Source organism: Plecotus auritus (assembly GCF_963455305.1).
Source record: "Plecotus auritus genome assembly, chromosome: 6".
Taxonomy (NCBI): domain Eukaryota; kingdom Metazoa; phylum Chordata; class Mammalia; order Chiroptera; family Vespertilionidae; genus Plecotus; species Plecotus auritus.
In genome coordinates this window covers 177,760,789-177,787,006 of record NC_137773.1, presented here as the reverse complement: position 1 = coordinate 177,787,006, position 26,218 = coordinate 177,760,789, and the positions used below count along the sequence as shown (strand labels likewise).

Sequence of the window (26,218 nt, the reverse complement as noted above, 5' to 3'; positions counted from 1 at the left end):
CCGGAAACCCATGGCATCCTTGGTAAAGCCGTGAGGACCAGGAAATGCAGAGTCTACTTTTGGGGGAAGAAGTGGAGGGAAGGGGGAACCACCAGTGGGACTTCCTCACTGGTGTTACCTGGGCACGTGACCTCCGCCGCAGGATAACCCAGCCCTGAAGAGCTGGTAGCTTAAAGACGCCCAGACAGGCGCCTGGCCACCGGCGTCCTTCCGCCTCCAGATGTGGCAGTGTCCTCAGGCGCTGGTGTCTCAACGATGGACCAGTCCTTTCCTCGCCCTCCACGAGCCGGCTTGGAGGCAGGAGAGGTCCCGTGCGCCTGAGCACCTGCTGCATCCTGGGGTTACCTTTGGGATCTGACCTTCCTGGTGCAGGCCTCCTCCAGGAGGCCCTCTGACCAACCCTGGCCGGGTCTCCCCCCCCCCCCCCCCTGGGTCTATGCGACCCTGCACATCTGGCAACTTCCTCCTGAGGCCTGACTCCTGCAGGCCTCCCGGGAGGTCCAGGCCGACCACAGAGCGGACCTCCAAGGCGTCCTCCTACCCGCCCCCCCCCCCCCCACCCAGGCGACCTTGACCTCCTACCCTGGCGAGCGTCGGCGCCAAAAGCGATGGGTCCTATTCCATCACGTGCGCAGTCACCTGCCTCCCGGCGCCCGCACACTGGCGCAGCACTGAGTCACGCTTTGGCACGGCCTCCTCCTCGCAGCCACCGCACTCCCGGGAGCGAGAACATGCAGACCCTACTTCTCCGGGAGGAGGGAAGTGCGTCTTAACCAGGAAACAAACTCCCCCGTGACCGCGGCTGCTCCGGTTCGCATTAACTGGAGGGCGTGCACCCCTCCCTGCGCTAACGCAGCTCGGGAAGGCACTCCGATGTGGGCCGGGGGCCAGGGCGCAAAGGCGCGGGCCAGCGCGGGCGGCTTGGGCCTGGCGGGCGCAGCATCCCCAGGCGCCGTCTCCTAGCGACCGCGGCGCGCGCGGGCTCGGCGGTTGTCCGGGCAACGGCGCGGCGCGGGCATCCCCGCGGCCCCTCCCCTGGGCGCGCGCGCGACCTGGGCGCCATGGCGGCGGCGGGCCTGAGGCCTGAGGCCGGGAGTCCGCAGTGGGCGCCGGCGGAGCGCGAGCCGGCGGGGGCCGCGGCCAGGCCGGGCGACGGCGAGGACGCGCCGGTGCGGCCGCTGTGCAAGCCCCGCGGCATCTGCTCGCGCGCCTACTTCCTGGTGCTGATGGTGCTCGTGCACCTGTACCTGGGCAACGTGCTGGCGCTGCTGCTCTTCGTCCACTACAGCGACGGCGACGGGGGAGGCCGCCCCGCGCCCCCGCGCCGCGCCCCCGGCCCGCAGCCCGCGCCTACCCCGGCTCCCCTCGCCCGGCTCGAGGGCATCAAGGTGAGGCCCTGCTCCCCGCGCGGCCCCTGCCTGCCCCCTCTTGCCGGGGCCGGGGCGCTTTCCCCTTCGGCCTGGCGCCCGAGCTGCCCGCGGTGCCCTTCCCGTAGGTGGGGCACGAGCAGAAGGTCCAGCTGGTGGCCGACCGGGACCACTTCATCCGGACCCTCAGCCTCAAGCCGCTGCTCTTCGGTGAGTACGCGGGGCGCCCCGGGAAGGGCCAGGGGCTGACAGTGGGCGGCCGCCTAGAGGCTCATGTTGGCCACGTGACTTTGTTTTGAAAATGGCTGTTTCCAGGCCCCCCCCTTTTTTCCCCAGCTCTTGGTTTCCCAAAGAGCAGCGCCCGCCCCCACCTCCGTCATGGGGGTAACTTTCCGCACTGGCCTCCCTGACCCCTGTTCTCTGCGGCTGATGCTCCTCTCCTCACAGGACGGGCAATGTGACCCGGAGGCTAAACCGCCTGCAGACACCCCCTATCTCCGTCCGTCAGTTGTCACATTCTGTAGTGGGGGCGGGGGAGGGACTGGTCAGCGGCCCAGCTGACCTGGGGCCCTGTGGTCTGATGGGAAACGGGCCGTCCAGCTGTGGATAAAGGGGTGACCCACACCGCCCCGCGGAGCCCCGCCTCTGCTCGCAGCGCTCAGCTTCTCGGGCCGCAGGCACAGCCGCGCGAGGCGGCCTCCCTTGGAGCCAGCATCTAGTTCCCTTTCTGCGCTCTTGTGGGGCTGGGCTCCGCGTGATCCTTTCAGTTCTCACAGCCTGTCCGTGAGGTGGGTGCAGACACCCCTTCTCAGGGTGGAGGGTGAGAAATGAGGCGCAGAGCTGCAGCTGCTGGCGAAGCGGGGACCAGAACCAGGCGGGGTGCTGCCCGAGCCCGTGTGCTGGCGGGAAGACTGACAGCCCTCCGAGACCCCCAGGCAGCAAAGGGGGGCCCAGACCCATGCCCTGGCCCAGCCTCGGAGACCCGCTCAGGAGCAGGCCTCTGCCGGAGGGAGTGGGTAGGGAGGTTTACGGAGGGGTCTGGGGACCAAAGCAGAACATCTGAGCTCCTGCCATCGCCCCTGAGCAGAGGGCCGGTGAGGGATGATGCCTGGACCGGGAGGATGACCCCACCCCTGCATGCTGTTTGAGGGGAAACGGGATTGATGTCAGTCTTGTGCAAGGCGGTGGTTGCTGTTACAGTATGACTGTTTCTCGGTGTTAAAGTCTGTGCCAAGCACTGTTTCAGGTGCTGGAAACACAGCACCGAACAAAACAGGAAACAGGCAAAAACACCTGGAGCTGACGTTCGAATGAGACAGACAGTGAGCTAATCCCACATAAAACCCTGACATGCAGATTGACTGAACAGCAGAACCACCGGCAGAAGGACCAGTCGCTATGATACTGACCACCAGGGGGCAGACGCTCAATGCAGGAGCTGCTCCTTGGTGGTCAGTGCGCTCCCTCGGGGGGAGCGCTGCTCAGCCAGAAGCCTGGCTGGCACAGCGGCCAGGGCGGGATCCTCTCCCGCCTCCTCCTCCGAAGCACTAAGGAGCAGCAAGCAGAGCCGTAAGGAGCAGTGAGCAGGCAGGCGATAAGGAGTGAGGGGTCCCGGACTGCGAGAGGGCGCAGGCTGGGCTGAGGGACCTCCCCCCACCCCCCACCCCGCCCCCGCCAGTGCACGATTTTCATGCGCTGGGCCTCTAGTAAATAAATAAACATACGTGTGTCAGAAGGTGACAGGAGATCACAGACAGGTAAGGCAGGATTCCAAGTGGGGCTGGGACCTCATGGGTGGACAGGTGGGCCTCCCTGAAAGCGGTATTTGAGCAGAGACCTGTAGGAGCTGAGGGGTCAAGCCAGGTGGCTGTCGGGTCAGGGTGAGCCAGGCCGAGGAACGCTCCCCCATTACCTCGAGGCTGCTTTACGCCCCCCCCCACCCCCGGCATCCTGGGGCCCGTCTGTACTCCCTCGGACGCCGGTTAGGTTAGCTGAAACCTGAGGACTTAATTCCTAACCCTGAGCCCCGAGCATGCAGCTTGTTGCATCCAAGTCCTCCTACGCAGAGCGAGGAACCTGGAGCCGAGGTCCCAAGAGTCGGTCGCAGGGAGCAGGGGCGATGTGACCGAAGGTGAACGGCCTCCTGGATCACAAAGGGCACGACTAGGAGAGCTTCCTGCCGGTGCTCATTTCCCCAGACTCGCCCTTACCCTTGAGTCTCTTGGTGGAAGATGTCCCAGGCGTTACCCAGAAAGCCCTGGGGCTGGGTGACTTGAGGCCGGCCGACTGAAGACGGGTGCAGTGACTACGGGAGGGGATGTCCAGTTGTGAGGGAAGACCCAGGGCGGGGCTGCCCAAGGAGGGGCCGATCCTGAGAGCTGTGGTCCTGGATGAGTCCACAGAAGGAGGCCCACCCCAAGAAGGAGCAGTCCATCGGCCGGTGTCACCCCACAGAGGCTGGGAGGCCCGAGGGGAGGGGCCCGCCGTGGGCTTCGCCCTGCTGCTCTTGGCTCCTGTGACCCGCCAGCCTGAGGGCCCAAGATGCCAGGTTCAGAACATAAGCTGGGCTAGGGGGACTGGGTTCTACCAGGGCACCTCCGTCTCCAGGGGACGCCACCCCATTGCTTCACAGGGAGGACCCCATGCAACCTCCCTTGGGGGAACATTTCCTGTTTCCCACCCTTGTCACTAGACAAGTGGGACCTGAGCCACAAAAGGTCCCGTCCCAAGCCCCAGCCAGGTTAGCTCAGTGGGTAGAGCATCGGCCTGTGGACTGAAAGGTCCCAGGTCCCATTCAAGGGCACACGCCTGGGTTTTAGGCTCCATCCCCAGTAGGGGGCGAGCAGGAGGCCGCCGATCAATGGTTCTCATCATGGATGTTTCTCTCCCTCTCCCTTCCTTTCTGACATCAATAAAAATAACATTTTTAAAAAAGGTCCCAAGTTCCTGGCGCACACCTGCCTGACTGGTGTTCCCCACGGATCTGGACACCACCACCCGCCCCCCCCCCCGAGTCTGCTGGGTTCACAAGGGAGAGACTGCAGCTGGGAGTTGTCATGTCGCTGGGAACATGGTTTCCTTCCAGGAGCTCACTTCTCATGGGCAGGTTTAGCCGCGTCACTCCCTTCCTGCAAGTCCCCAAGATTCCTCATTTCACCTCTGAGTCTCATTGGCCCCCCAGGCCCTCTCCCCGCTCAGACCTCCTCTCCTGCCGCCCCCTGGCTTGCTCCCAGCTGATGCTCGGACACCGAGATCGTGCTGCCTGGGGGCCTTCGCATGTGCTGTTCCCTCCGCTGGCGCACCCCCTCCTGGGGGATCTCTCCTGCCCTCGGGCGGGTCTTACGGGTTCGCGGGCACCTAAGTGGTGGGACCACCTTCCCGCGCCCTCAGCACTGGCAGCTTCGGAAACCGCCTTCTGTGTTTATTTGTGTCACTTGCGCCTCGGCCCCTCAAGATGAGCTGCATGCGCCGGAGGCCTGATGGGCTTTGGCTGCGTCCTGAGGGGCCGGGGGAGGGTTTCCTGGGCACCCAGCCAGCCCGGCACCCGCCTGCTCGCTCAGAGCGGCCTCCCCAGCACCCTGGCGGCCCAGGGGCGGCCGGAGCAGATGACCCTGCGGGGAGGGGTGGGGGCGCTCAGGCCCGGGTTCCCTGCACCGCTGGCAGGGTGAGTGAGGCGAGGCCACTACCTCCACGGTTGCTGGGCAACGACACCTGGTCACCTAGCAACACCCTGGCTTTTCTGCTCTCTGGAATCTCTGCCCTTTCCCTGCATCCCCTCACCCAGCTCTTTTGTCTTCTACTCCCCGCCCCTCCTCCCGGGACCCAGGCTGCTTCCCCCTCCAGCGCCCCTCCTCCTCCAGCTCCTGGGAGGGGAGACAGGGCCCTCCCTCTCGCGCCGAAAGGCCTGCGGACGCCGGGTTTCTAGCCCAGGAGGACCTGGCGCAGCTGCGGGGCCCCCAGTAGTGCTGCTGCCCGGGACCACCGGAGGGGCCCTTGCTCCGCAGAGGGACAGGGGGCTCCAGGGGTCAGGCTGCGAAGGACCAGCCCTGCTTCTCTGGGCGGAAGGCCCCCAGGGCGCCTGCTCCGTCTCCACCCCCAGCCTGAAGCGCCTGCCCCGTGGCTTTACCGGGACCTTGAGGAGCCCTTGATGATTTGTGGGTCCAGACCAAGGGCGCTCACCGTGGGTGGTCCACGGACACCTGCTCCCCCCTCCCCCCAGGAACCCTGCTCCCCCGTCAGCACCAGGCACTGATGGGCGCCCACAATGGTTAGCGAGGAGCTGCCAGCACAGGCCCTGGCTGAGGAGCCCCTCACCTGGGAGCCCGTCCGACCTGTGGAGGCACCTGGGGGCGGGGAGGGAGGGGAGGGAGAGAGGAAGAGGCGGGCATCAGGTGGCACTGCGGCCGGCAGCGTTGGCTGACCGCTCATGGCCTCGGCCCCTGTCGTGGTCCAGCAGGTTGGACAGCCGCATCCCCTAGTAGCCAGTGTCCTGGCGCAGCGCCGTGGCGTGGGGGATGGGCATGCATCGCGAGGGGCCCCAGGGAGCCCCCATCCCACTGTCACCCCACAGTGCCACCAGGAGCCACAGCCCTCCGGCCACCCCTTTCTCTGCCTTGGCCGTAAGGGGCTGAGGTGGAGGGCTTTACGGGCCTCTTCTCCCCGCCCCCCGCCCCCCCTCAGCCAACCGCCGCCCAACTCCCATGCGCTGGCCTGGGCCTCTGCATGAGGTTGTCCGCTGGTGGCGGCTCCTTGGGGCCTGCGGTCACAGCGCCTGATAAACGGGGAAGCTGGGCCTCTGCTTGCTTTTGGCTTTTCCCGTTGCTGTATTTTTCACGCTGTCAGGAGGCGACTCGTTCATTAGCCGTTAGCTCTAAGTCATTGTCCCTGTGGGTGGTGCTCACCCTTCCTGGGTTTGCCGGGGTGTGTAGGGGTCTTGGTCCTGTCCCCGGTGTCCTCACACACACGAGTCACCGACCCATGGGAGCTGAACGTGGTTGTGAACGTGGATGCTGGAGTGTGACAGCCTGGCCTGGGCCCTTCTGACTCCATCAGGGTGATGTCTCTGCTTGTGGTGAGGGCGGGCGTTGAATGGGCCTGGCTGCTTAGGGTAAGCGTGCAGACTAAGGCCTTGAGGGTGTGCCTGGGACAGGACGATGCCCAGCCAGGGGCACGCAACTGGGTTGCAGGTTCAGTTCCTGGCCCCTCATGGATGTCTCTCCCATCAACGTTTCCCTCTCCTTCCCTCCTTTCTCCCTCTCTCTAAAAGTCAATGGAAAAATATCCTTGCCAAAACCGGTTTGGCTCAGTGGATAGAGCGTCGGGTTGAACGCCGACCCATGAATCGAGAGGTCACCATTCGATGCCTGGTAGGGCACATGCCCACGTAGGGGGCGTGCAGAAAGCAGCCGATCAACGATTCCCTCTCGTCATTTGACTTTTTAAAAATATATATAAGCCCTAACCGGTTTGGCTCAGTGGATAGAGTGTCGGCCTGCGGACTGAAAGGTCCCAGGTTCGATTCCGGTCAAGGGCATGTACCTTGGTTGCGGGCACATCCCCAGTGGGAGGTGTGCAGGAGGCAGCTGATGGATGTTTCTCTCTCATCGATGTTTCTAACTCTCTATCCCTCTCCCTTCCTCTCTGTAAAAATCAATTTAAAAAATAAAAATATATATATTTATTGATTTCAGAGAAAAAGAGGGAGAGAGAGAGAGAAGCATCAATGATGAGTGAGGAAGAATCATGGATCGGCTGCCTCCTGCACGCCCCACACTAGGGATCGAGCCCGCAACCCGGGCCTGTGCCCTGACTGGGAATGGAACCGTGACCTCCTGGTTCCTAGGTCGATGCTCAACCACTGAGCCACGCTGGCCAGGCTCATCAGTGGAAGTTTCTAACTCTCTCCCCCTCTCCCTGCCTCTCCCTGAAATCAACTGAGAATAATAAAATAAAGAATACATATACCAAGTCAGAGGTGGAGGCCACCCTCTGCCCTTCAGGTTCACCCTCTGGCCTTTGGTTCCCTCCGAGGGCAGTTAGCCCGGGCCCAGCTCAGCTCCAGCTCGCCTCCCAGGGACCCCCTGGAAAACGTGCTCTCAGCATCAGAGAGAGAGGCCCCACCTCCCACACGCTGCCCTCCTTGCAGGGCGACCGAAGCGGATGCAAAGGGGGGTGAGATGTTCTGACCTGGAGCTCCCCAGGGCGTGTGGGGACCCCTAGAGAGGAAGGTCCCCAGCTCTGGGGCCCTGGCCGGGTCCTGGCCTCACCCTCCTCCTCTCCCGGCAGAAGTCCCGGGCTTCCTGCGCGATGAGGAGTGTCGGCTCATCGTCCACCTGGCGCAGATGAAGGGGCTGCAGCGCAGCCAGATCCTGCCCACCGAGGAGTACGAGGAGGCCATGGGCATGATGCAGCTGAGCCAGCTGGACCTCTTCCGGCTGCTGGACCAGAACCGTGACGGCCGCCTGCAGCTCGGCGAGGTTGGGCCCGGAGCAGCGCGGGAAGGGAGGGGGTGGGGCGGGGAGGGGTGGGGAGGGGGGGTGGGTGCTGCAGAATGGTTTCTGTGGCCAGGGTACCTGTCCTGCTCAGCCCTGGCCCCCAGCAGATGCTCCCTCAGGTGAGCATGCCCAGGCCCAGGGGCCCCTCCTTCCCTGGAGAGGTCCTTGCTGCCCGGGAACCCCAGAAGGAGGAGGACCACCTGGCGGTGATGCACGCGTGGCCACAGTCCCCGGTGTCCTGCCCGTGGTCTGCATTCCTGGCTGCCATGTCGGGAGCCCACGGAGCTCGTGGTGCGTGGAGCGGCAGCGCCGAGGTGGCCAGGGTCTGCCTCCCTGCACGCCCCCCGCCCAGCTTCTGAGAGAGGACCTGGCGAGGTGTGGGGTCCCTTCCTAACGGGATGCCCGTGGCCCTCCGGGCTCTTGCCTACCTTCCCGGCCTCCCAGATGCCACTGGACCTCTCTACCTATTGTCATCAGCCCAGGGGCCCGAGGCTTGTCCTGTGTCCTCACCCATGTCCTCCCCCCCGAACCCTCAGCCCCACAGCGACAGCTGGTTGGCTGACTGCGCTGGGGCTCTCCGTCGCTGGGGCCACCTCACGGGGACCATCTTGTGCTTCAGGTCCTGGCCCAGACTCGCCTGGGGAACGGGCGGTGGATGACTCCCGAGAGCATTCAGGAGATGTACTCTGCCATCAAGGCCGACCCTGATGGAGATGGTGAGCTCAGGCCGCCCACAGCCCTGTCCCTGTGCCCAGCCTCTAGAGCAGCCAGAGGCTCCCGTCCCCTTGGTGACCGTCTAGAGCAGGGGTGGGCAAACTTTTTGACTCGAGGGCCACAATGGGTTCTTAAACTGGACCGGAGGGCCGGAACAAAAGCATGGATGGAGTGTTTGTGTGAACTAATATAAATTCAAAGTAAAGGAGCGGAGGGGAGAGCAAGAGAACCCTCCGCTCTTTCGGCTCTGCGGGCCGGATAGAACAGCCGAACGGGCCGGATCCAGCCCACGGGCCGTAGTTTGCCCACGGCTGGTAGAGGGCAGTTCTTGGAGACCCTTTCAACCTCGTCCGTCAGAGTCTGGGGTACAGGAGGGGGCGCTGCTGGCTGGCAGAGGGCAGAGGAGGAGGAGCGAGAGCGAAGGGACAGTGATGCCAGCTTGAGCTTAGCTGTTCACCCGCTCCGTCTGCCTCTCCAGCCAGCAGGCTCTGCCCAAGGTCTCCCTTGCCTCCCTCTTGCCCCCTGGAGCCGTTCTAACTGCGAGGGCAGGTGTGGGCGGGGAGCTGTCAGACACGTGCCCCCCTGTCCCCTGCCGCCCCCCCCCCCCCCACACACACACTTTGGCAATAACCCTCCGGAGGTTTCTGAAGTGTAACCATCACTCTCATGCCCAAGTTCGGAAGATGCAGCCGTCGAGTAGGACTTGGAAGAGTGCCCTGTGGCTGGTGAGCCCTGAGCGAAGAACCCCCGGGACCCGCGGCCAGAGCAGGTCGCGGTGCCAGGCTCCCGGCCCTGAGTGCCCCCATTCTGGGAGGAACCTCGGCCCAAGGGTGGGAAGTGTCCCCTTTGGGTCACACAGGCTAATAGGGAGCAAAGACAGTGGCTACTGGTCCAGGACCCCGAGGGTGGAGCCCCTCGGCAGAGTGTCCTCACTGGGTCCAGGTGGAGCCCCTCGGCAGAGTGTCCTCACTGGGGAGAGCGCTCTGGCCCGGGGACAGGACCCACCCGGTATGTCCCACGCAGGATGGGACCCGAGGTCGTAAAGAAACCTCTGCTGCCCCCGAAGGCCCTGGACAGCAGCCACACTCTGCAGAGCCGGCGGGAGGGCCAAGGGCGGCCGTGCCCTGAGGCCCTGGCCGAGTTCACACTTCCTTTGGAGACCCTGCTCTGGCCAGTCTCATGGGGGAGGGGAGCCCCTTCCTTCTGGGGCCCAATCAGGGCCTACACGGAGGAAAGGAACTTGTCTAGGTCTCCCTGTGACAGTCATCTGACCCAGGAGTCCAGGGTGGGGGACCAGTGCCCATGGCCTCCAGGCTCGGGAGGAAGGTGCGGCCTCCCCCACGCGCTCGCTCAGTGGGCGCTGCGGGTGGGTGCCCCGTGCAGGAGTGCTGAGCCTGCAGGAGTTCTCCGACATGGACCTTCGGGATTTCCACAAGTACATGAGGAGACACAAGGCGGAGGCCAGCGAGCTGGTGCGGAACAGCCACCACACGTGGCTCTACCAGGGGGAGGGCGCCCACCACGTCATGCGGGCCATCCGCCAGAGGTGAGCGCCCCAGCTGTCCCCCGGGGCCGGGAGGAGGGGATAGAACTGAGAAGCCAACTCGGGATTAAGTTCCACTTGTTAGACCCGGATGGGGACCCATCGAAAGACCGGCAATTAGCAAAGGCAAATGAGCCCTTACTGTGAGCACACTACATTTGGGATTAGAAATAGATTGAATATTTGCTTTCTGCTGATTAGAGAAATGACCTATCACCTCTGTGCACAGGATGCTCTGCAGGGGGTTTATGTTTTTACTTTAAAAAATATTTTTTTAGCCAAAACCGGTTTGGCTCAGTGGATAGAGCGTTGGCCTGCGGACTGAAAGGTCCCAGGTTCGATTCTGGTCAGGGGCATGTAACTTGGTTGCGGGCACATCCCCAGTGGGGGGTGTGCAGGAGGCAGCTGATCGATGTTTCTCTCTCATCGATGTTTCTGACTATCTATCCCTCTTCCTTCCTCTCTGTAAAAAATAAATAAAATATATTAAAAAATATATATATATATTTTTTAATTGATTTGAGAGAGAGAAAGGGAGAAGAGATAGAAAATGATGAGAATCATTGATCCGCTGCCTCCTGCACACCCCCTACTGGGGACTGAGCCCGCAACCTGGGCATGTGCCCTTGACTGAATTCGAACCTGGGACCCTTCAGTCCGCGGGCCGACGCTCTATCCACTGAGCCACACCAGCCAGGGCCCCTGCAGGGGTTTTAGATAACCTTCCTCCTGGGGGAGTGTCCCCACCTAGTTCAGTAGAAATCTCATCTTTCCCACCCAGTGGGTGTCTCTGGCATCATGATAACCTCTTCCTGCTCCTATAGGGCCGGGCCGGGGTGGCTGAAGGGGCTCCCAGGGGAGGTGTGCAGGGGCCGTGCTGTGGCGTCAGGGTGCCACCTTGCCTGAGGCTGCCCCGCTGAATGCCGGCTGCCCCCCAGGGTGCTGCGCCTCACCCGCCTGCCCGCCGAGGTGGTGGAGCTGAGCGAGCCCATGCAGGTCGTGCGGTACGGAGAGGGTGGCCACTACCATGCCCACGTGGACAGTGGGCCCGTGTACCCAGAGACCATCTGCTCCCACACCAAGCTGGTCGTCAACGAGTCTGTGCCCTTCGAGACCTCCTGCCGGCAAGTACCTCCCCCCGGGGGGCCGCCAGACCAGACCTACGCCCTGGGCCATCCCCGTCAAGGATACGCCTGCCTCTGTCCCCCGGGTTCTACCGCATGTCAGGAAAGGGGTGGCTATCTTGTCTCAGTGGCCAGACTGAGGTTACCCCCAGACACTGAAAGTTGTCCCCAGGGCTGTGAGGCAAGGCGGGGGGAAAGGCTAGAACCCCAGCTCTTCCTGCCGCTCCCTGGGTGCTGGTCCTGCCTCCCCAGCTGGCCTTGGTCGGGGCCCCTGTGATTTAAGAGTGCCTGGGATCTTGGCCACCAAAACTTTGTGAGACACAGAAAGAGACTAGGTTTGTGGGAAGAACGGTCCTGACCTGCCCCTCTGGCCCTCGGGAACCTGGACAGCTTGCCCTGCCCACGGGGGGGGGGGGCGGGGGGCATTGCTCAGTGCCCCTCCTTACAGCTACATGACCGTGCTGTTCTACTTGAACAACGTCACCGGCGGGGGAGAGACGGTCTTCCCTGTCGCAGACAACAGAACCTACGACGAGATGGTAAGCCCACCGTGGGGCCGGGTGGCAGGGCGTGGGGCACACGGACTGCCCTCCAGACCTGGGAGGAGAGCCCCAGTGGTCCCCTGGGCACATCTGGTTTCCCTCAGGCCCCTGGCCTTGGCCCCTGGCCAGTCGGCGGGGGCAGCTGAAGACCTCGCCATCCTCCTGCCCACAGAGTCTGATTCAGGGTGACGTGGACCTCCGTGACACTCGGAGGCACTGTGACAAGGGCAATCTCCGTGTCAAACCCCAACAGGGCACAGCAGTCTTCTGGTACAACTATCTGCCTGACGGGCAAGGTGAGGGCCTTGGGCGGGGCCAGGGGGGTGCTTCCTGAGGGAAGCTGGCCTGTACCAGCCCCAGCTGCCGCCCCCAGGCTCGGCAAGAAGGCTGGGTTCAGAGGGAGGGCCAGTGGCGTTGACAAAGCAATAGCTGGTGAGAGGCGCTGAGCCCCCAAGGTGGCGTGGGGCCAGATGTTTGCCACTGGAGGTGTGCGCAGCTGGGCCCGCCTGGCTGTGTCTGTCCTTGGGCTGTGTCCCAGGCCAAGCCCAGGTCAGTCCAGCCTCGTTCCCCCTGGCCCCCTCCCTGGCTCACACCACCCCCCTCTCCTAGGTTGGGTGGGCGACGTGGACGAATACTCGCTGCACGGGGGCTGCCTGGTCACTCGTGGCACTAAGTGGATCGCCAACAACTGGATCAATGTGGACCCCAGCCGAGCGCGGCAGGCGCTGTTCCAGCAGGAGATGGCGCGCCTGGCCCGCGAAGGGGGCGCCGACGCGCAGCCCGAGTGGGCCCTGGACCGGGCCTACCGCGACGCGCGCGTGGAGCTCTGAGCGAAGGGTCAGGCTCGGCCCCGCCGCAGGTCGCCCGGCTCCCACGGTTGGGGGCCCTGCAGTTCCCCGTCCAGCTTCAAGCCAAAGGTCTGGCCGACGTCTTGCCCCACCCCCGCCTCCAGCGCGATCAGGGCACCGCACTCCACCGCGTTATTTATTGTACAGACCCTGCCGCCCGTCAAATAAAACCAACCGGCTGCGAGCCGCGGGCCGAGGAGCTCGGTCGGCGGGAGGATGCACGGGCAGGGGGCGCGGGAGGCGGCGGGGGCGGGCTGATGGCAGCGTCACGTGACGGGGCGGGGCGAGACGGCCCGGCCAATCCTGAGCTGGGTTGCGTGGGCGAAGGGTCGCCATTGGACGGAGGCCGCTGGCGAACCTGCCCGACGACCTGTTGCTAAGGGCGCCAGAGTTCGGCAGCGCGGCGCCCGGGGAAGGCTGGTCTCGCGAGAGCTCCGCTCCCTCTCTGTCGCGGCGGCCGCAGCTGCTGACCGGCGGGCATGGACGCTCCCGAGGACTACGTTTGGCCGCGGGCCACCTCCGAGCTCATGCTGCTCCCGGTCACGGGGCTGGAGTGCGTGGGGGAGCGGCTGCTGGCCGGTGAGGTTCCATTTGAGGCGCGAGTTAGCGGAGAAGCCGCGCGCTCCCGGGCGGTGTAGGGAACAAAGGGGTGCCCGGGGGAAGGATGCCCGGGGAGAGAGCCGGGCGGCGGGGGGCGCCCGGGGTGGGCGGAGCCCGGAGATGCGGGACTGTGGCCCGGCCGGAGCGGCCCAGAAGACAAAAAGCCGATGTGGCTGCCGAGGCCCTTCCTAACCTGCGCTAACGTGGAGGGGCTGGGGCCGCGGGAGGTGCGGGGAGCCCGCCGTGTCGGAGGCGGGGGAGGAGGAGCGTGCGCGGCCCCTAGGAGGAGCTGGGTGGGGGCTTGCTCCTCCCGTGGAGACGGCTGGTGGTTGGGATGAGGCCCCTCTATTGGGGGGTGCGGGTGAGCCCTGGAGGAGGGCGGGCCCAGGGGCGGGGTGTGGCTTGGAGGGCGGGAGGCGCCTCCCTGGAAGGTGGGGCTGCAGAGCCCTCTGAGCTGGACGGGGTCTTGGGAGACCCGGGGAGACCTTTCTGAGCGGGTCCGTGCCGGAGGCGGAGGCGAGCCCCTCCCGAGATGGGTGGGTCCAGGGAATCGGTGTCCACGCTCCTCCGCGGGCCGGGCTGGGCTGGGAAACAGGCCAGCAGAGGCCGGGGACCGAGACCCGGACGGGCAGAGCCCTCCCAGGCTGCTTCTCTCCGCCCCGCGCCACCCGCCTTCCCTTGGATTCCGCTGCCGGAATGGGGCGCGCTCGCCTCGAGGTGGCCTCCCTGACGCTCCGCTGTCTGGGGTCTCGGAGTCTTCACTGTGGACGTGTTGGGTCAGATAATTGGTTGTGAGCGGCCGCCTGCATTGTCGGTGCCGAGCAGCATCCCTGGCCTCCGCTCCTCGGGGCCACGCAGTGGGACCATCAAAAACGCCCCCGACGTGGCCAGGCCTGAGGGGGTGCCCCTCCCCCCGTGGGGAACCACTGGGACGGACTCACCCACTGTAAGGTCCTAAAGCAGCACCAAATTCAACGGCAGGGTTACTTGTTTGCTGCTGTTGAGTGCTTAATTCACAGAGCAGTGGTTCCCAACCTCGTTTGGGCCCCGCCCCCCTGAGCATCTCTAAAATCCTGACGCCCCCCACCCCACATAGAATTCTCATTATTCAAAAAGTGAACTCCTACTCACAGGAGGAAGCCTAAAAGGCCATTAGCTTGGTCTAAACAAGCTTCCAAAGACCATGGCATCCACGAGAGGAAAATAAAAGGACTGAGGAAGAAATCACTAAGAAATAGTTAAAAAAATGATAATATGAAGTGATACGGAAAAATAGCAAAGTTTCAAGACATGAGAACTGAAATGCATACATGTCACAATATACATTTATATACTGTATATGAGGCCCTTAGAACCATAAGAAATGCCAAAAATTCAGTTAATAACTCATTCTCGAATTGCCCCCCTTAAAAATCACGTTGCCCCCCGAGGTGTGTGCCCACTGCCACAGAGCAAGGCCTGGGCCTGTCTTTCCACTACTCCAGCACTCAGTCCGTTGTCTGGTTTATAATCGACTAGAGGCCCAGTGCACGAATTCGTGCATGGCTTGGGGCCTGGCCAGCCGGGAGGAGGGGCCGTGGGCTGTTGGCCAGCTGGCTCTGCCCCCTGGTCGAACTGGTAGAACTCCCAGTTAAGGGGGAAATTTGCATGTTAGCCTTTTATTATATAGGATGCCCAGCAAATGTTGATTGAATGTGTAAAGATTGAGTGCAGACTAGGAATGGCATGAGAGACTGGTCCGGTCATTTCAGAGTAAGAGGTGATGTTCTGGACCAAGGACCATGGTGGGGTTTGCAAACTCGAGGCAATGAACTCCACACGCTTGGAGACAGAGATGTGGACAGTTGGGAAGAGTGAGCTGTGGGCTTCCTGGTTGGGGGTGGGGGTCGGGCAGAGGGTGGTAGAGGAGCCAGCCGTGTGGGAGGTGTCTGCAGGGCAGCCAGGAGGCCACTGAGGGCCACAGGAGCCCTCCTGCCAAAGTGTGGGCTGCCCCGCCCCCCCCCCCCCCCCCCCCCCAGTGCAGGGAAGAAGCTCCTGGAAGTCAGGGATGCGCTGTGGCCCCAGGTGAAGAGGTTGTCTTAGTGGGAAGCCTCGCCCCGGTTGGGTGCATGGGGGAGAATTCGTGGACAGGTAGGTGAGGCTAAGGGTGTGGGGGCTAAAGCTGAGAGGTTCCTGTCTGAAGCAAGAGAAGTCGGGTGGGGTGAGGAGGAGGCCGAGTGAGGAATCTGTGGGTGAGCCTGCAGGGTGGTCCAGCACATTCACAGGCCCCAGGTGGAGAGTCCCCTGCCCCGTGTCTTCCTGTGGCTCCTCAGCATTAGGGGAGGCGTCCTGATGTGGCTCTTTGCTCCTGTCCAGGTGAGGGGCCGGATATGCTGGTGTACAGCCTGGATTTTGCGGGGCACCTGCGGATGATGAAGCGAGTGCAGAACCTGCTTGGCCACTATCTTATCCATGGGTTCCGGGTGCGACCAGAACCCAAAGGAGACCTTGACGTGGAGGCCATGGTAGCCGTGTTCGGGAGCAAGGGTCTCCGAGTTGTGAAAATCAGCTGGGGACAGGGCCGCTTCCGGGAGCTCTGGCGCTCTGGGCTGTGGAACATGTCGGACTGGATCTGGGATGCACGCTGGCTCGAGGGGAACATGGCCTTGGCCCTGGGCCACAACTCAGTGGTGTTATACGACCCCGTCATAGGCTGCCTCCTGCAGGACGTTCCGTGCACAGACAGGTGCACCCTCTCCTCGGCCTGTCTGGTCGGGGACACCTGGAAGGAGCTGGCCGTCGTGGCGGGCGCTCTTTCCAACCAGCTCCTGGTCTGGTACCCAGCGGCCGCCTTGGTGGACAGGAAGCCCGTGGCGCCTGACCGGCGGGTCAGTGGGCACGTGGGTGCCGTCTTCAGCATGTCGTACCTGGAGAGCAAGGGCTTGCTGGCCACCGCTTCAGAAGACCGAAGTGTGCGCATCTGGAAGGTGGGCGACCTGCGGGTGCCTGGGGGTCGGGTGCAGAACATTGGGCACTGCTTTGGGCACAGCGCCCGTGTGTGGCAGGTCAAGCTGCTGGAGAATTACCTGGTCAGTGCAGGAGAGGACTGTGTCTGTCTGGTGTGGAGCCACGAAGGGGAGATCCTGCAGGCATTTCGCGGCCACCAGGGCCGTGGGATCCGGGCCCTCGCTGCCCACGAGAGGCAAGCCTGGGTGATCACGGGGGGTGACGACTCAGGCATCCGGCTGTGGCACCTGGTAGGGCGTGGGCACCCAGGTTCCGGGGTCTCGGCTCTCTCCTTCAAGGACCCTAGCAGGCCAGGTGCCCTCAAAGCTGTGACACTGGCTGGCTCGTGGCGAGTACTGGCAGTGACTGATTCGGGCGTCCTGTACCTCTATGACCTCGAGGTCAAGTGCTGGGAGCAAGTGCTGGAGGACAAGCGCTTCCAGTCCTACTGCCTCCTAGAGGCAGCCCCCGGGCCGGAGGGCTTCGGCCTGTGCGCCATGGCCAACGGGGAGGGTCACGTCAAGGTTGTCCCCATCAACACTCCAGCGGCGGCCGTGGACCTGACCCTGTTCCAAGGCAAGGTGCACAGCGTGAGCTGGGCCCTGCGCGGCTACGAGGAGCTGCTGTTGCTGGCATCGGGCCCCGGCGGCGTGGTGGCCTGCCTGGAGGTCACAGCCGCCCCCTCTGGCAAGGCCATCTTCGTCCAGGAACGTTGCCGGTACCGGCTGCCTCCCAGCAAGCAGCGGTGGCACACGTGCAGTGCCTTCCTGCCGCCGGGCGACTTCCTGGTGTGTGGGGACCGGCGTGGCTCCGTGCTGCTCTTCCCTGCCAGGCCGGCTCTGCTCCAGGATCTTGGGCTTGGAGGCCAGGCTGAGGCTGGTGCCGGAGAACTTGGAGGGGGTGGTGACAGTGGCGAGGGGGAGCCCGCCTCCACTGAGTGGGGCCCCGTATCCACCCTCCGGTCCCTGCATGGGAAGCAGGGTGTGACCTCGGTCACCTGCCACGGCGGCTACGTGTACAGCACAGGGCGCGATGGCGCCTACTACCAGCTCCTCGTGCGAGGCGGCCAGCTGCAGCCGGTCCTGCGGCGGAAGTGCTGCCGAGGCATGAACTGGGTGGCCGGGCTGCGCGTGATGGCTGACGGGAACACGGTCATCCTGGGCTTCCACGCCAACGAGTTTGTGGTGTGGAGCCCCCGGTCGCACGAGAAGCTGCACGTGGTCCGCTGCGGCGGCGGCCACCGCTCCTGGGCCTTCTCGGACACCGAGGCAGCCATGGCCTTCGCCTACCTCAAGGACGGCGACGTCCTGCTGTACCGGGCTCTCGGGGGCTGCACCCGGCCACACGTGCTTCTCCGGGAGAGCCTGCATGGCCGTGAGATCACGTGTGTCAAGCGTGTGGGCACCATCACGCTGGGGCCTGAATTCGAGCTGCCCAGCTTCATGCAGCCTGAGGACCTGGAGCCGGGCAGCGAGGGGCCCAGCCTGATTGACATCGTGATCACGTGCAGCGAGGACACCACCATCTGTGTCCTGGCGCTCCCCACGGCCACGGGCTCCGCCCACGCGCTGACGGCCGTCTGTAACCACATCTCCTCGGTGCGTGCCGTGGCCGTGTGGGGCGTTAGCACCCCAGCTGGCCCTCAGGATCCCCGACCGGGCCTGACTGCCCGTGTGGTGTCTGCGGGGGGCCGGGCTGAGATGCACTGCTTCAACATCATGGTCACCCTGGACCCCAGCGCCCCGAGCCGCCTCGCCTGCCATGTTATGCACCTCTCATCTCACCGGCTGGATGAGGACTGGGACTGTCAGCGCAGTCGGCACAGGATGGTCAAGGTGGACCCAGAGACCAGGTGATGTGTGCTGCCTGGCAGGGCGTGGGGTGCGGCAGCCAGGGCTCTGCTTGACAGCCGTTACTTCCGCAGGTACATGTGCCTAGCAGTGTGTGAGCTTGACCCGCCCGACCTCGGCCCCCTTGTGGCTGCAGCCTGCAGTGACGGAGCAGTGAGGTAAGAGCCTGGGCTCAGGTAGGGCGGGGAGGTAGGATGAAGGCCTGCGCAGATGGGTTGTGAGCTGGCCCCTCCCCCGCCCCAGGCTCTTTCATTTGCAGGACTCGGGGCAGCGGCTGCAGCTCCTGGCGGAAACCTTCCACCACCAGCGCTGTGTCCTCAAGGTCCACGCCTTCACACACCAGGCGCCCAGCCAGCGGCGGTGAGAGGGCTGCGTGGTGGCTCTGCCTGGGGCCCTGGGCACCCTTGTTGCTTTTTGTCACCCGGACTGACCCAGCCGCCTTTCCCCGCCTCCCAGGAGACTGCTCTTGTGCAGTGCGGCCACCGATGGCAGCCTGGCCTTCTGGGACCTCACCACGGTGCTGGACCCCGGCTCCGCTGCCCTGGAGCCTCCAGCGGACCCTGGGCTGCCCTACCGTGAGTAGCTGGCGTGCCGCTGGCGGTCCCTCCCCACCTCCCCCTTTGCCTTCACCGTGTGGCAGGCGGGGCTCTGACAACCTCTTCCTCCTCCAGGGCTGGGCCCCCCCTGCCTGACTGTCCAGGCTCACAGCTGTGGTGTCAACAGCCTGCACACCTTGCCCACATGCGAGGGCCACCTTGTGGCGAGTGGCAGCGAGGATGGCTCCCTCCACGTCTTCGTGCTTGCTGTGGAGTTGCCAGAGCGGGACGAGGCTGGGGCGGGTGCCGAGCTGGCGCCCCAGCTGCACGTGCTGGAGGAGCACTCGGTCCCCTGTGCACATGCTGCTCACGTGACAGGCCTCCACATCCTGAGCCCCAGCCTCATGGTCTCCGCCTCCATTGATCAGCGGCTGACCTTCTGGCGCCTGGGGCATGGCGAACCCACCTTCATCAACAGCACAGTGTACCACGTGCCAGACGTGGCCGACATGGACTGCTGGCCTGTGAGCCCCGAGTTTGGTCACCGCTGTGCTCTCGGGGGCCAGGGACTCGAGGTTTACAACTGGTACGACTGAGGTGCCTGGCGCTTGGGGGTGGGGCCTGCTCACAGGCAGGGAGCAGAGTGCGGTCTGTGCCCCGGCCCAGCGTGCCTGGAGGGGGCGGGGGGGGGGGGTGAGGGGGGTGCAGCCATGGGCTCCCGACTTCAGAGAAGGCGCAGGAGGGGCGCTGAGTGCTGCCCAGGCAGACCAAAAACGTGCCCCACGCCGCGCACAGAACAGCTTTGTAGCGGTTTATTAGTCTCTGCATCTCTAACCAACGGGGTTTCTCAGGTGACCCGGTGCGCACTGCCAGGCGCCGGACCGCTGTGGCCTTAGATGCAGCTCAGTGGAGGGAGGCCCAGCGTGGCCAGGCCCGTGTGGAGCACTTGCTGCACAGCCCGCAGGAGCTGCAGCCGGGCGAACATCTGGCCAAACAGGTGTGGGCGCGGCTCCTAGAGAGAGCGGGCCTGCTGGTCTCCTTGGCTGCCTCCCCGCACCGCCCACACCCCCGCTGTGCCCTTACCCCCAGGATGTGTACTCGGTTGTAGTAAGAGCTGAAGTCCATGCTGAGCTGCACCAGGAACTTGCACACCTGGAGACGGAGACGGAGTCACTGGCCTGCCTGTGCCCTTGTGCCCAGACCCAAATAAAGTGTGTCTGCTGGTGTCTGCCTCACCGTCTCCGTGCGGGCAGTGACCTGGAGCCCCGGGGCTGGGCGCGCCCCGTCCAGGGCTGCGGTCCGGCTCAGGAGGTCTGGGAAGGGGAGGACGCCGTTGAAGAGCAGCAGCCACTCACCCTGTGGGAAGAAGGCTGCTGGGATGGCGAGTCCAGGCCACCCCAGGGAGCCATTACCGGGAGGGGCACTCACCTCTTCCCGGAGCAGAGAGAAATCCAGGCTGCTCACAGGTGGGAGAGTGGGGTACAGACCTTGTTCCACGCCGCGCTGGTAACCCTCAAAGAGTGTGGCGAGGCGGGCACAGTTATACATGACAAAGGTGCCACTCTTGGTGCCCTTGGTGGAAATGCTGTCGGCCAGGTCCAGGAGGAGCTGAGGAAGGCACAGCTGCAGAGGGACGGCGGCCACCAAGCCTGACCCCTGCCCGGTCCTGTCGGGCACCGGCTCACCTGCCTCTGCGGGGCCTTGCTGAGCATCTCAAACTTGATGGTCGCCGCAGAGAGAACCCTGAAGGTTTCTGTCCAGGCTGGGTCTGCGGGGCAGAGGGCGGCAGTCAGGAGCCGGGGGCAGCGCAGGCAGGAGCCAGGGGCGGTGCAGGCAGCTGGAGCCTCCCCGGCTCACCTTGAGCCAGGTCCCTGCTGTGCTTCAGAGCTGAGGCCGTGCACACCTGTGCGAGCCGGAGCCTGCATTTCGAAAAGAGTGAGAGGAGGGCCGGGGCGGAGCCCCCACTTCAGTGTCCCCGCGGCCTCCCGCTCGCTCACTCACTCGTAGTACTCGGGCGCCGTCAGGGTGCTGGGCGCACCGGCTGCTCTCACTGGGCCACACACCAGGTGCTCCTGTCAGGAAGACAGCAGGGGCTCCGCCAGCTGGCCACACTCCAGCAGCAAACCCTCACCGAACGGATCCTGCTGCGGGCTCCCCGCCTTTTCCCATCAGGCTCAGTGCCTCCCTCGGCCCAGCCCCTCGGGACACCTGTTCCCCCCTGTTCTCCAGACCCGCCTCCTCCCAGGACTGCACCTGCTGCACGTCCCCATTCACCACGCCTAGTGTCTCCCCCAAGTCGTGTCCCCTTCTGAGCCCGTGAGCTCGCAGGCCCCTTCAAGGACTTTCGAGGCCCTCTGAGCCCCATCCCCACCCCACCTGTCTGAGGGGCGCCTGCTCGTCCAGCTTCCACCAAAGCAGGTCCAGCTGTTGTTGCTGGGACTCCTCCTCTGGGCTCACCACGTGCACCGCCACGCAGCTGTCCGCGCCGGCCCCGGGGGCGGGAGCCTGCGGGGAGGACAGTCACTACCGGGACACGGGTCTCCGCCTCCGCCGAGGCCCACAGGCGGGGCTCAGCTACTGACCAGGCCCGGGGAGCCGTCCTCAGGCCGGTGCCGCGCGGCCGCCTGCAGTTCCGCCAGCAGGGAGAGCAGGTCTTCGGTCACTGCACGGAGACAGGCACGGGCTAGCCGGGGCCACCGCCCCCCTCTTCTCCCGCCCCGCCGGGCTCCAGGTCCTACCCAGGCAGTGGTCCAGGTTGGGGTCATAGCCAGCTGCGCGTCCCCGTCCCCCCACCAGCTCCTTCAGGCACACACTGCCCAGGACGCCGGCAGGTAGAGCTCCCGGGTCACCGGCCGAGGTGACCTCCGCGAGGGCGCGGCTCCTCAGGGCTTCGACTGAGGCTCGCTCCGAGGCAGCGGGCCAGTCCACCCGCAGCTGCTGCAGGAAGGCGGACAAGTGCGGGTCCCGCACGGCGGGCACCAGGCGCACGCTGACCCTGCAAAGCGAGGGCAGCCGCTTCAGCCCGAGCGCCTGGCCGGGTTCGCCCTGCTTCCCACCCGCAGCCGCCCGTGCCCACGGGCGCGCCCTCTCCCCTCCGGCCCCGCGCGCACCCGCTCACCCGTGAGCGCGCAAAATCCGCGCCAGGTGGTCGGCCACGAGCACGGCCCGCAGCTGGCTCAGGCGGAGCGCGCGGGGGACGGCGCGCAGCGCAGGGCAGTGCAGGAGGACGCGCGGGCCCCCGGCCGCGGGCCGGGCGGGCGAGGCGTAGGCGGCCCCGGCCCCGAGCACCCGCTCGAAGACGGCCGCGCGCTGCAGCCGGAGCGCCAGCCCCGCGGGGGTCGGCTCGCAGCGCAGCACCGGGGCCACGCCGGGGCCCTGCAGGTCGACCACATCACGGACCACGCGCTCGGGCACCTGCGGGGCAACAGGCCGGTGAGCGGGGAGCAGCGCTCCCCGCCGCCCGTCCCCGCCGGCCAGCGCGCAGCGCGCACCTGCCCGTCTCCGAAGCGCGCCTGCAGCGCCCGCCTGGGCGCCAGGAAGTCGCGGGTGCGCAGGTGGCGGGCGCGCGTCTCCTTGAACCACACGGGGCCGCCCGGGCCCAGGGCCGCGTTGAGGGCCCCCAGAGTCTCCTCCAACCCGAGGCGCCCTGTCGCCATAGGGACCGGAAGGCGCGAGCGGAACCGGAAGCAAAGTGTTGGAGGCCGAGCTTCCGGGAGAGCGACTGACGGGGCGGGGATCCGGCCCCGAGTGGGCAGGTGCACCGGAGGGGAACCGTGGCGGCCGCTCTCGACGGACGGCACCGCCGTGGCCCGCCTGTCCTGCTCAGTCCTGGTCCGACATCTCGGGGTTCCCCTGGGCCTGGGACTCTGTCGCCATCCCCCGCCCCAGCGGCAGGAGGAGGACCGTGACTGGGGGGCTCTCCGCCCTGAGCCTCACGCCCCTCACTTTGCTCACGAACACTAGTTCCAAACGAGCCGTCTCTGGAGCAGGGCCGCTTACACCGCCACCTTCACGACCTACTTAACCCTCATTTCGAAAGGAATTGGGTGCTGCCGTTTGGGGCTGTTGGCAGGCATTTCCTCCTTCGGGGCCGGGTCCTTCATTCCCGATGAACGCCCGCTGGTGGGATGACCCATTCCTCCGCGGGAGGCCTGAGGAGTTAGCCCCCGGGCTGGTGTCCGGGCTGCCCGGTTTGAAAGCGTTTCCTTTAACCCGGCGGCCTCTGCCGGGGCCTCCGCTCCCCGCCGGACTCAGCGGAGCACCCTGCGCCCTGCCCAGAGGAAGCCTTCTCCTCCGTGACGGCACCGCAAGTTCCCGCTTCAGAGTAACTCGCCCCCTTTGCCTCTTTCTTGAAACTGAAACCGACGCGGCACGGGGCGCCGCACAACCGCGCTCTCTGCCCCGCAGCAGCGAGTGCCCGATCTCGGGAGGGGCCCAGGGGCGGGGGAAGCCTGGCCGAACCCGTCCCTCGCGGCGCGGGCTTCAGCCCCTCCGCACCCCGCCCCCCGGAGGTGCCGAAAGAGCACTGGGCGGACACGACAGCCCCGCTGGCTTCCTGGGCGCCCGCTCAGCGGGAGTGGTCGTGTCATTCCACGCGGCAGCGCGTGCCTCCGGGGCAGCTGTCACCAGGGCTGGCGCTGGGCACCCAGCCGGGGACCTCAGCTCCTCTCGGTCCAGGGAGAGGTTTGTCCCCAGGAAGTGAAGGGCTCTCTTGAGCGAGCTGCGGGCTGGGGCGGCCCAGGGGGACTCACCGTCTTGGCAGCCCTGTCCGGGGGCCCTGGGCCTGCTCTCTCGCCTTCACCAAGGCTCCCCCGGGCTCCCCGACATCTACCCGTTACTCCGGCCTGAGGGCGCACCTGAGGAAAGGTGCAACCCAGTGAGGTATGTCTGGGGTCGGGATCGCCCACCCCTTCTGGACCAGGACGCTGCTCAGGCAGGAGAGCAGGGAACGAAATCCAAGCGCAGCTGGAATGCTCTGGAGACAACAGCTGCTTTTGGGATTCCGTTGCCCGCTGTCCAGCCATGGGAGGGGGGGTGCCCTGGGGCCAGGATAGAGCCCCCCCCTATTTCCAGTCCCAGGAGGCACACCTAGGAGTAGGCGGTGAAACCCAATCTAGTGGGAATGAGCTGCTCACCTGGCCCCCAAACAATAGGAGGGGCCGTGGGGGCCTCCCCGGGGACCGAGTCCCGAACCGGATTACACCCGCGGGGAGGTTCCATGCAGCCGGGTTGCATGTGGCTGTTGGTGCCAGGGAGCCAGAGGCACCGGCGAGGTGACAGTGTCGGGGCGGCTGCAGGACCAGCCAGGAAGGAAGCGCTCCCGCGGGGCCGGGGAGGAAGCAAGCCGCGCGCCGGCCGTGGGGACACCCCCGCACTCGGGCCCTTTGTCCGGGGACGCTACCAGCTCGAGCTCGAGGGGCCTCAATGGCCCACGACGGCGACAAGACCCCCAGGAATCGACTGAGACAGTCTCGTCGGTACCGAGCCTGCCGCCCGCCCGGCCCCGCGGAGAGCAGACGCGGCAACATTCCCCCGAGGCCACGGCACTAAGCGCGGAGATGCCCGGACCCGCGAGGGCGCCCGAGGCCCTGGGGTCCGGCTCCGGCCGGGGGCGGGCAGCTCCCGGGACGCGGAAGGAGCGAGCGAGGGCGAAGCCGCGCCAGCCGCCGCCTCGTGCAACGTCTGGTCCGGTTCGGCCCGGCAGGTCCCGCCAGAACAGCCACTACTACCCGACCGCGACGTCCCCTTCCGCTCGCGCCGGCCGCAGACCCGAGCCACTTTAAGAAGAAACCGCCCGGCCACGCCCCCTCGCGCTCCCGAAGAGCCAATCCACGCGAGGCCACGCCCCGCGCGATGCGCGGTGGCGACGCCAACGGTCGCGCGGGTGACGGTTGGAAAGGGGCGTGATTCCCAGGGCAGCGGGGAAACCCGAGCCTCCCGCCGCCCTCGAAACCTGACGCCCCGAAGCCGGGATTAGGGGCCCGGAGGCCGGCGCCACGCCCCGGCCAGGTGCGCGGCTGGGCCAGGTGCGCCCCGCCCGGCCCGGGGGCCCCGCGGATGGCTGAGCCGGACGCCGGGCTGCGGCTGGGACCCAGGTGGTGCCCCGAGGCTGGTCCCGCCCCCAGGGGTTCAGCGCCCCCGGGGCTGCCTGCGGGGCCCGGGGCGCGGCGGCGGCGGCAGGTGCGGACGCGGGCACCGCCTCCTGGGACAGGAGGCCAGGCGGCTCCCTAGCCCCCCCGCGCGGGGCCGGCCGAACTGCGCGGCGCCCTCCGGCCGCAGGGGGCGCTGTGGCCGCGCGGGGCTGGGCTCCGCCGCGCCCTCGCTGACCCCGCTTGCCGGTTCCCCATGGCGGCCGCGTTCGTGCTTCGCGGCCTGTGCCGAACAAGGCCCGCGCTTCGCCCGTCGCCCGCGGAACTGCTGCGGTGAGTCCGCGTCCTGTCCCCCCGTCCCCCCCGAGAAGCCAGTCCTGCGGCTCCTCACTCTCGCGCCCGAGACCTGACCGTGTCCCCCGCAGGGCCCCGCGGCGCGGGCACAAACTCACGCCGGCGGACGACGAGCTGCACCAGCGGACGCACATCTCCCTGCTGCAGCGCGAGGCCCCGCACGCCGCCTACATCGACAGCTACAGCAGCCGCGGCTTCGTGGTCAACGGGAACCGCGTGTTCGGGCCCTGCGCGCTGCTCCCGCACTCCGTGCTGCAGTGGAACGTGAGCGCTCCCCGCCGCCAGGACGCCCCAGCCGGGCCCAGGCTCACCCCGGATCCGTCCCTGCACACTGGGCTCTCCGTGGCCCCGTGAGGAGCGGTTCTACGGGGAAACCTGCGTGGGTTTGCTGTCTGTAACCTGTTCCCTCCCTACACAGGTAGGCTCCCACCTGGACATTACGGAAGAAAGCCTCTCTCTCTTCTGGATGCTGGAGCCCCCAATAGGTATTGGAGGGAAGGGCTGGGGTGATCTCAGCTCCCCAGAGCCACCCGCGCGGCCCGTTAGCAGGCCTAGCTGTAGACCTGTGTCCGTCCTGCCCTAGAGATCGTGGTGGTGGGCACCGGGGACCGCACCGAGAGGCTGCCGCCGCAGGTACTGCGCGCCATGAGGCAGCGGGGCCTCGCCGTGGAGGTGCAGGACACGGTCAGTCGGGGACGTGGGGGTGCTGCGGGGAGGGCAGCGCGGCCTGGCCCTAGCCCAGCTGATGCTGGCTCTCTCCCTGCAGCCCAATGCTTGTGCCACTTTCAACTTCCTGTGTCACGAAGGCCGAGCGACAGGAGCTGCTCTGATCCCCCCAACTGGAGCGACTGTGCTCGCACCTCTGGCCCAAGATGCAGAGTGAAGCAGGGACCCACCTGACCTTCCCAGAGCGCCTGGCACCTGCCGGGCAGAGCCCATCCCCGTAGCCTGTGCCGCATGGTTGCTTCCCTGTGAAATAAACATCAGTCCGCTCGTGCCATGGGTGTGTTGCTGGCTCAGTGGGCCTTGTGACGAACCAAGGGGCCCTTCCATCTGGGCTGCACGGCCCACCGAAAGCCAGGAGGCAGTGCATGCAGCCCCCAACCACAGATGTGTCCGCTTGCTCACCTGCACGTTAGAAGTGATCTCTCACCACAAGGCTCTTTACAGAC

The 26,218-nt window shown here is 65.8% G+C and overlaps 4 protein-coding genes across 10 annotated transcripts; 3 read left to right on the top strand and 1 right to left on the bottom strand.

Annotated features, from left to right (window-relative positions):
• Window positions 1-669: 669 nt before the first annotated feature.
• On the top strand, window positions 670-12,816 carry P4HTM (prolyl 4-hydroxylase, transmembrane). Its single transcript, XM_080673543.1, has 9 exons — window positions 670-1,388; window positions 1,496-1,577; window positions 7,653-7,843; window positions 8,481-8,577; window positions 9,959-10,121; window positions 11,057-11,242; window positions 11,691-11,781; window positions 11,957-12,080; window positions 12,394-12,816. The coding sequence occupies exons 1-9, from the start codon at window positions 1,062-1,064 to the stop codon at window positions 12,612-12,614; spliced, it is 1,482 nt and encodes a 493-aa protein (XP_080529669.1). The 5' UTR covers window positions 670-1,061; the 3' UTR covers window positions 12,615-12,816.
• Window positions 12,817-12,968: 152 nt separating this feature from the next.
• Window positions 12,969-19,829, top strand: WDR6 (WD repeat domain 6). Its single transcript, XM_080673522.1, has 6 exons — window positions 12,969-13,216; window positions 15,593-18,069; window positions 18,142-18,225; window positions 18,311-18,427; window positions 18,524-18,642; window positions 18,739-19,829. Exons 1-6 carry the CDS (start codon window positions 13,112-13,114, stop codon window positions 19,197-19,199), a joined length of 3,363 nt encoding a protein of 1,120 aa, XP_080529648.1. The 5' UTR covers window positions 12,969-13,111; the 3' UTR covers window positions 19,200-19,829.
• DALRD3 (DALR anticodon binding domain containing 3) lies at window positions 19,394-22,502 on the bottom strand (the record flags this gene model as incomplete). Of its 5 annotated transcripts, none has more annotated exons than XM_080673536.1 (12): window positions 22,095-22,354; window positions 21,722-22,017; window positions 21,342-21,598; window positions 21,186-21,265; window positions 20,980-21,108; window positions 20,605-20,675; window positions 20,461-20,522; window positions 20,289-20,371; window positions 20,032-20,211; window positions 19,840-19,959; window positions 19,702-19,755; window positions 19,394-19,615 (listed from the first exon to the last, which is right to left on the bottom strand). In XM_080673536.1, exons 1-12 carry the CDS (start codon window positions 22,257-22,259, stop codon window positions 19,496-19,498), a joined length of 1,617 nt encoding a protein of 538 aa, XP_080529662.1. In that variant the 5' UTR covers window positions 22,260-22,354. The 5 variants fall into 5 exon arrangements, with proteins under 5 accessions (XP_080529662.1, XP_080529663.1, XP_080529660.1 ...); XM_080673537.1 differs by having other exon boundaries at window positions 19,395-19,615; window positions 19,687-19,755; window positions 22,095-22,502; XM_080673534.1 differs by having other exon boundaries at window positions 19,476-19,615; window positions 19,687-19,755; window positions 19,840-20,211; window positions 22,095-22,356.
• On the top strand, window positions 22,434-26,072 carry NDUFAF3 (NADH:ubiquinone oxidoreductase complex assembly factor 3). 3 transcript variants are annotated; one of them, XM_080673560.1, is made up of 6 exons: window positions 22,434-23,484; window positions 24,308-25,025; window positions 25,118-25,310; window positions 25,465-25,531; window positions 25,608-25,730; window positions 25,813-26,072. In XM_080673560.1, the coding sequence occupies exons 2-6, from the start codon at window positions 24,949-24,951 to the stop codon at window positions 25,944-25,946; spliced, it is 594 nt and encodes a 197-aa protein (XP_080529686.1). In that variant the 5' UTR covers window positions 22,434-23,484; window positions 24,308-24,948; the 3' UTR covers window positions 25,947-26,072. The 3 variants fall into 3 exon arrangements, with proteins under 3 accessions (XP_080529686.1, XP_080529685.1, XP_080529687.1); XM_080673559.1 differs by lacking the exon at window positions 22,434-23,484 and having other exon boundaries at window positions 23,734-25,025; XM_080673561.1 differs by lacking the exon at window positions 22,434-23,484 and having other exon boundaries at window positions 23,736-25,025; window positions 25,630-25,730.
• The last annotated feature ends 146 nt before the right edge of the window (window positions 26,073-26,218 follow it).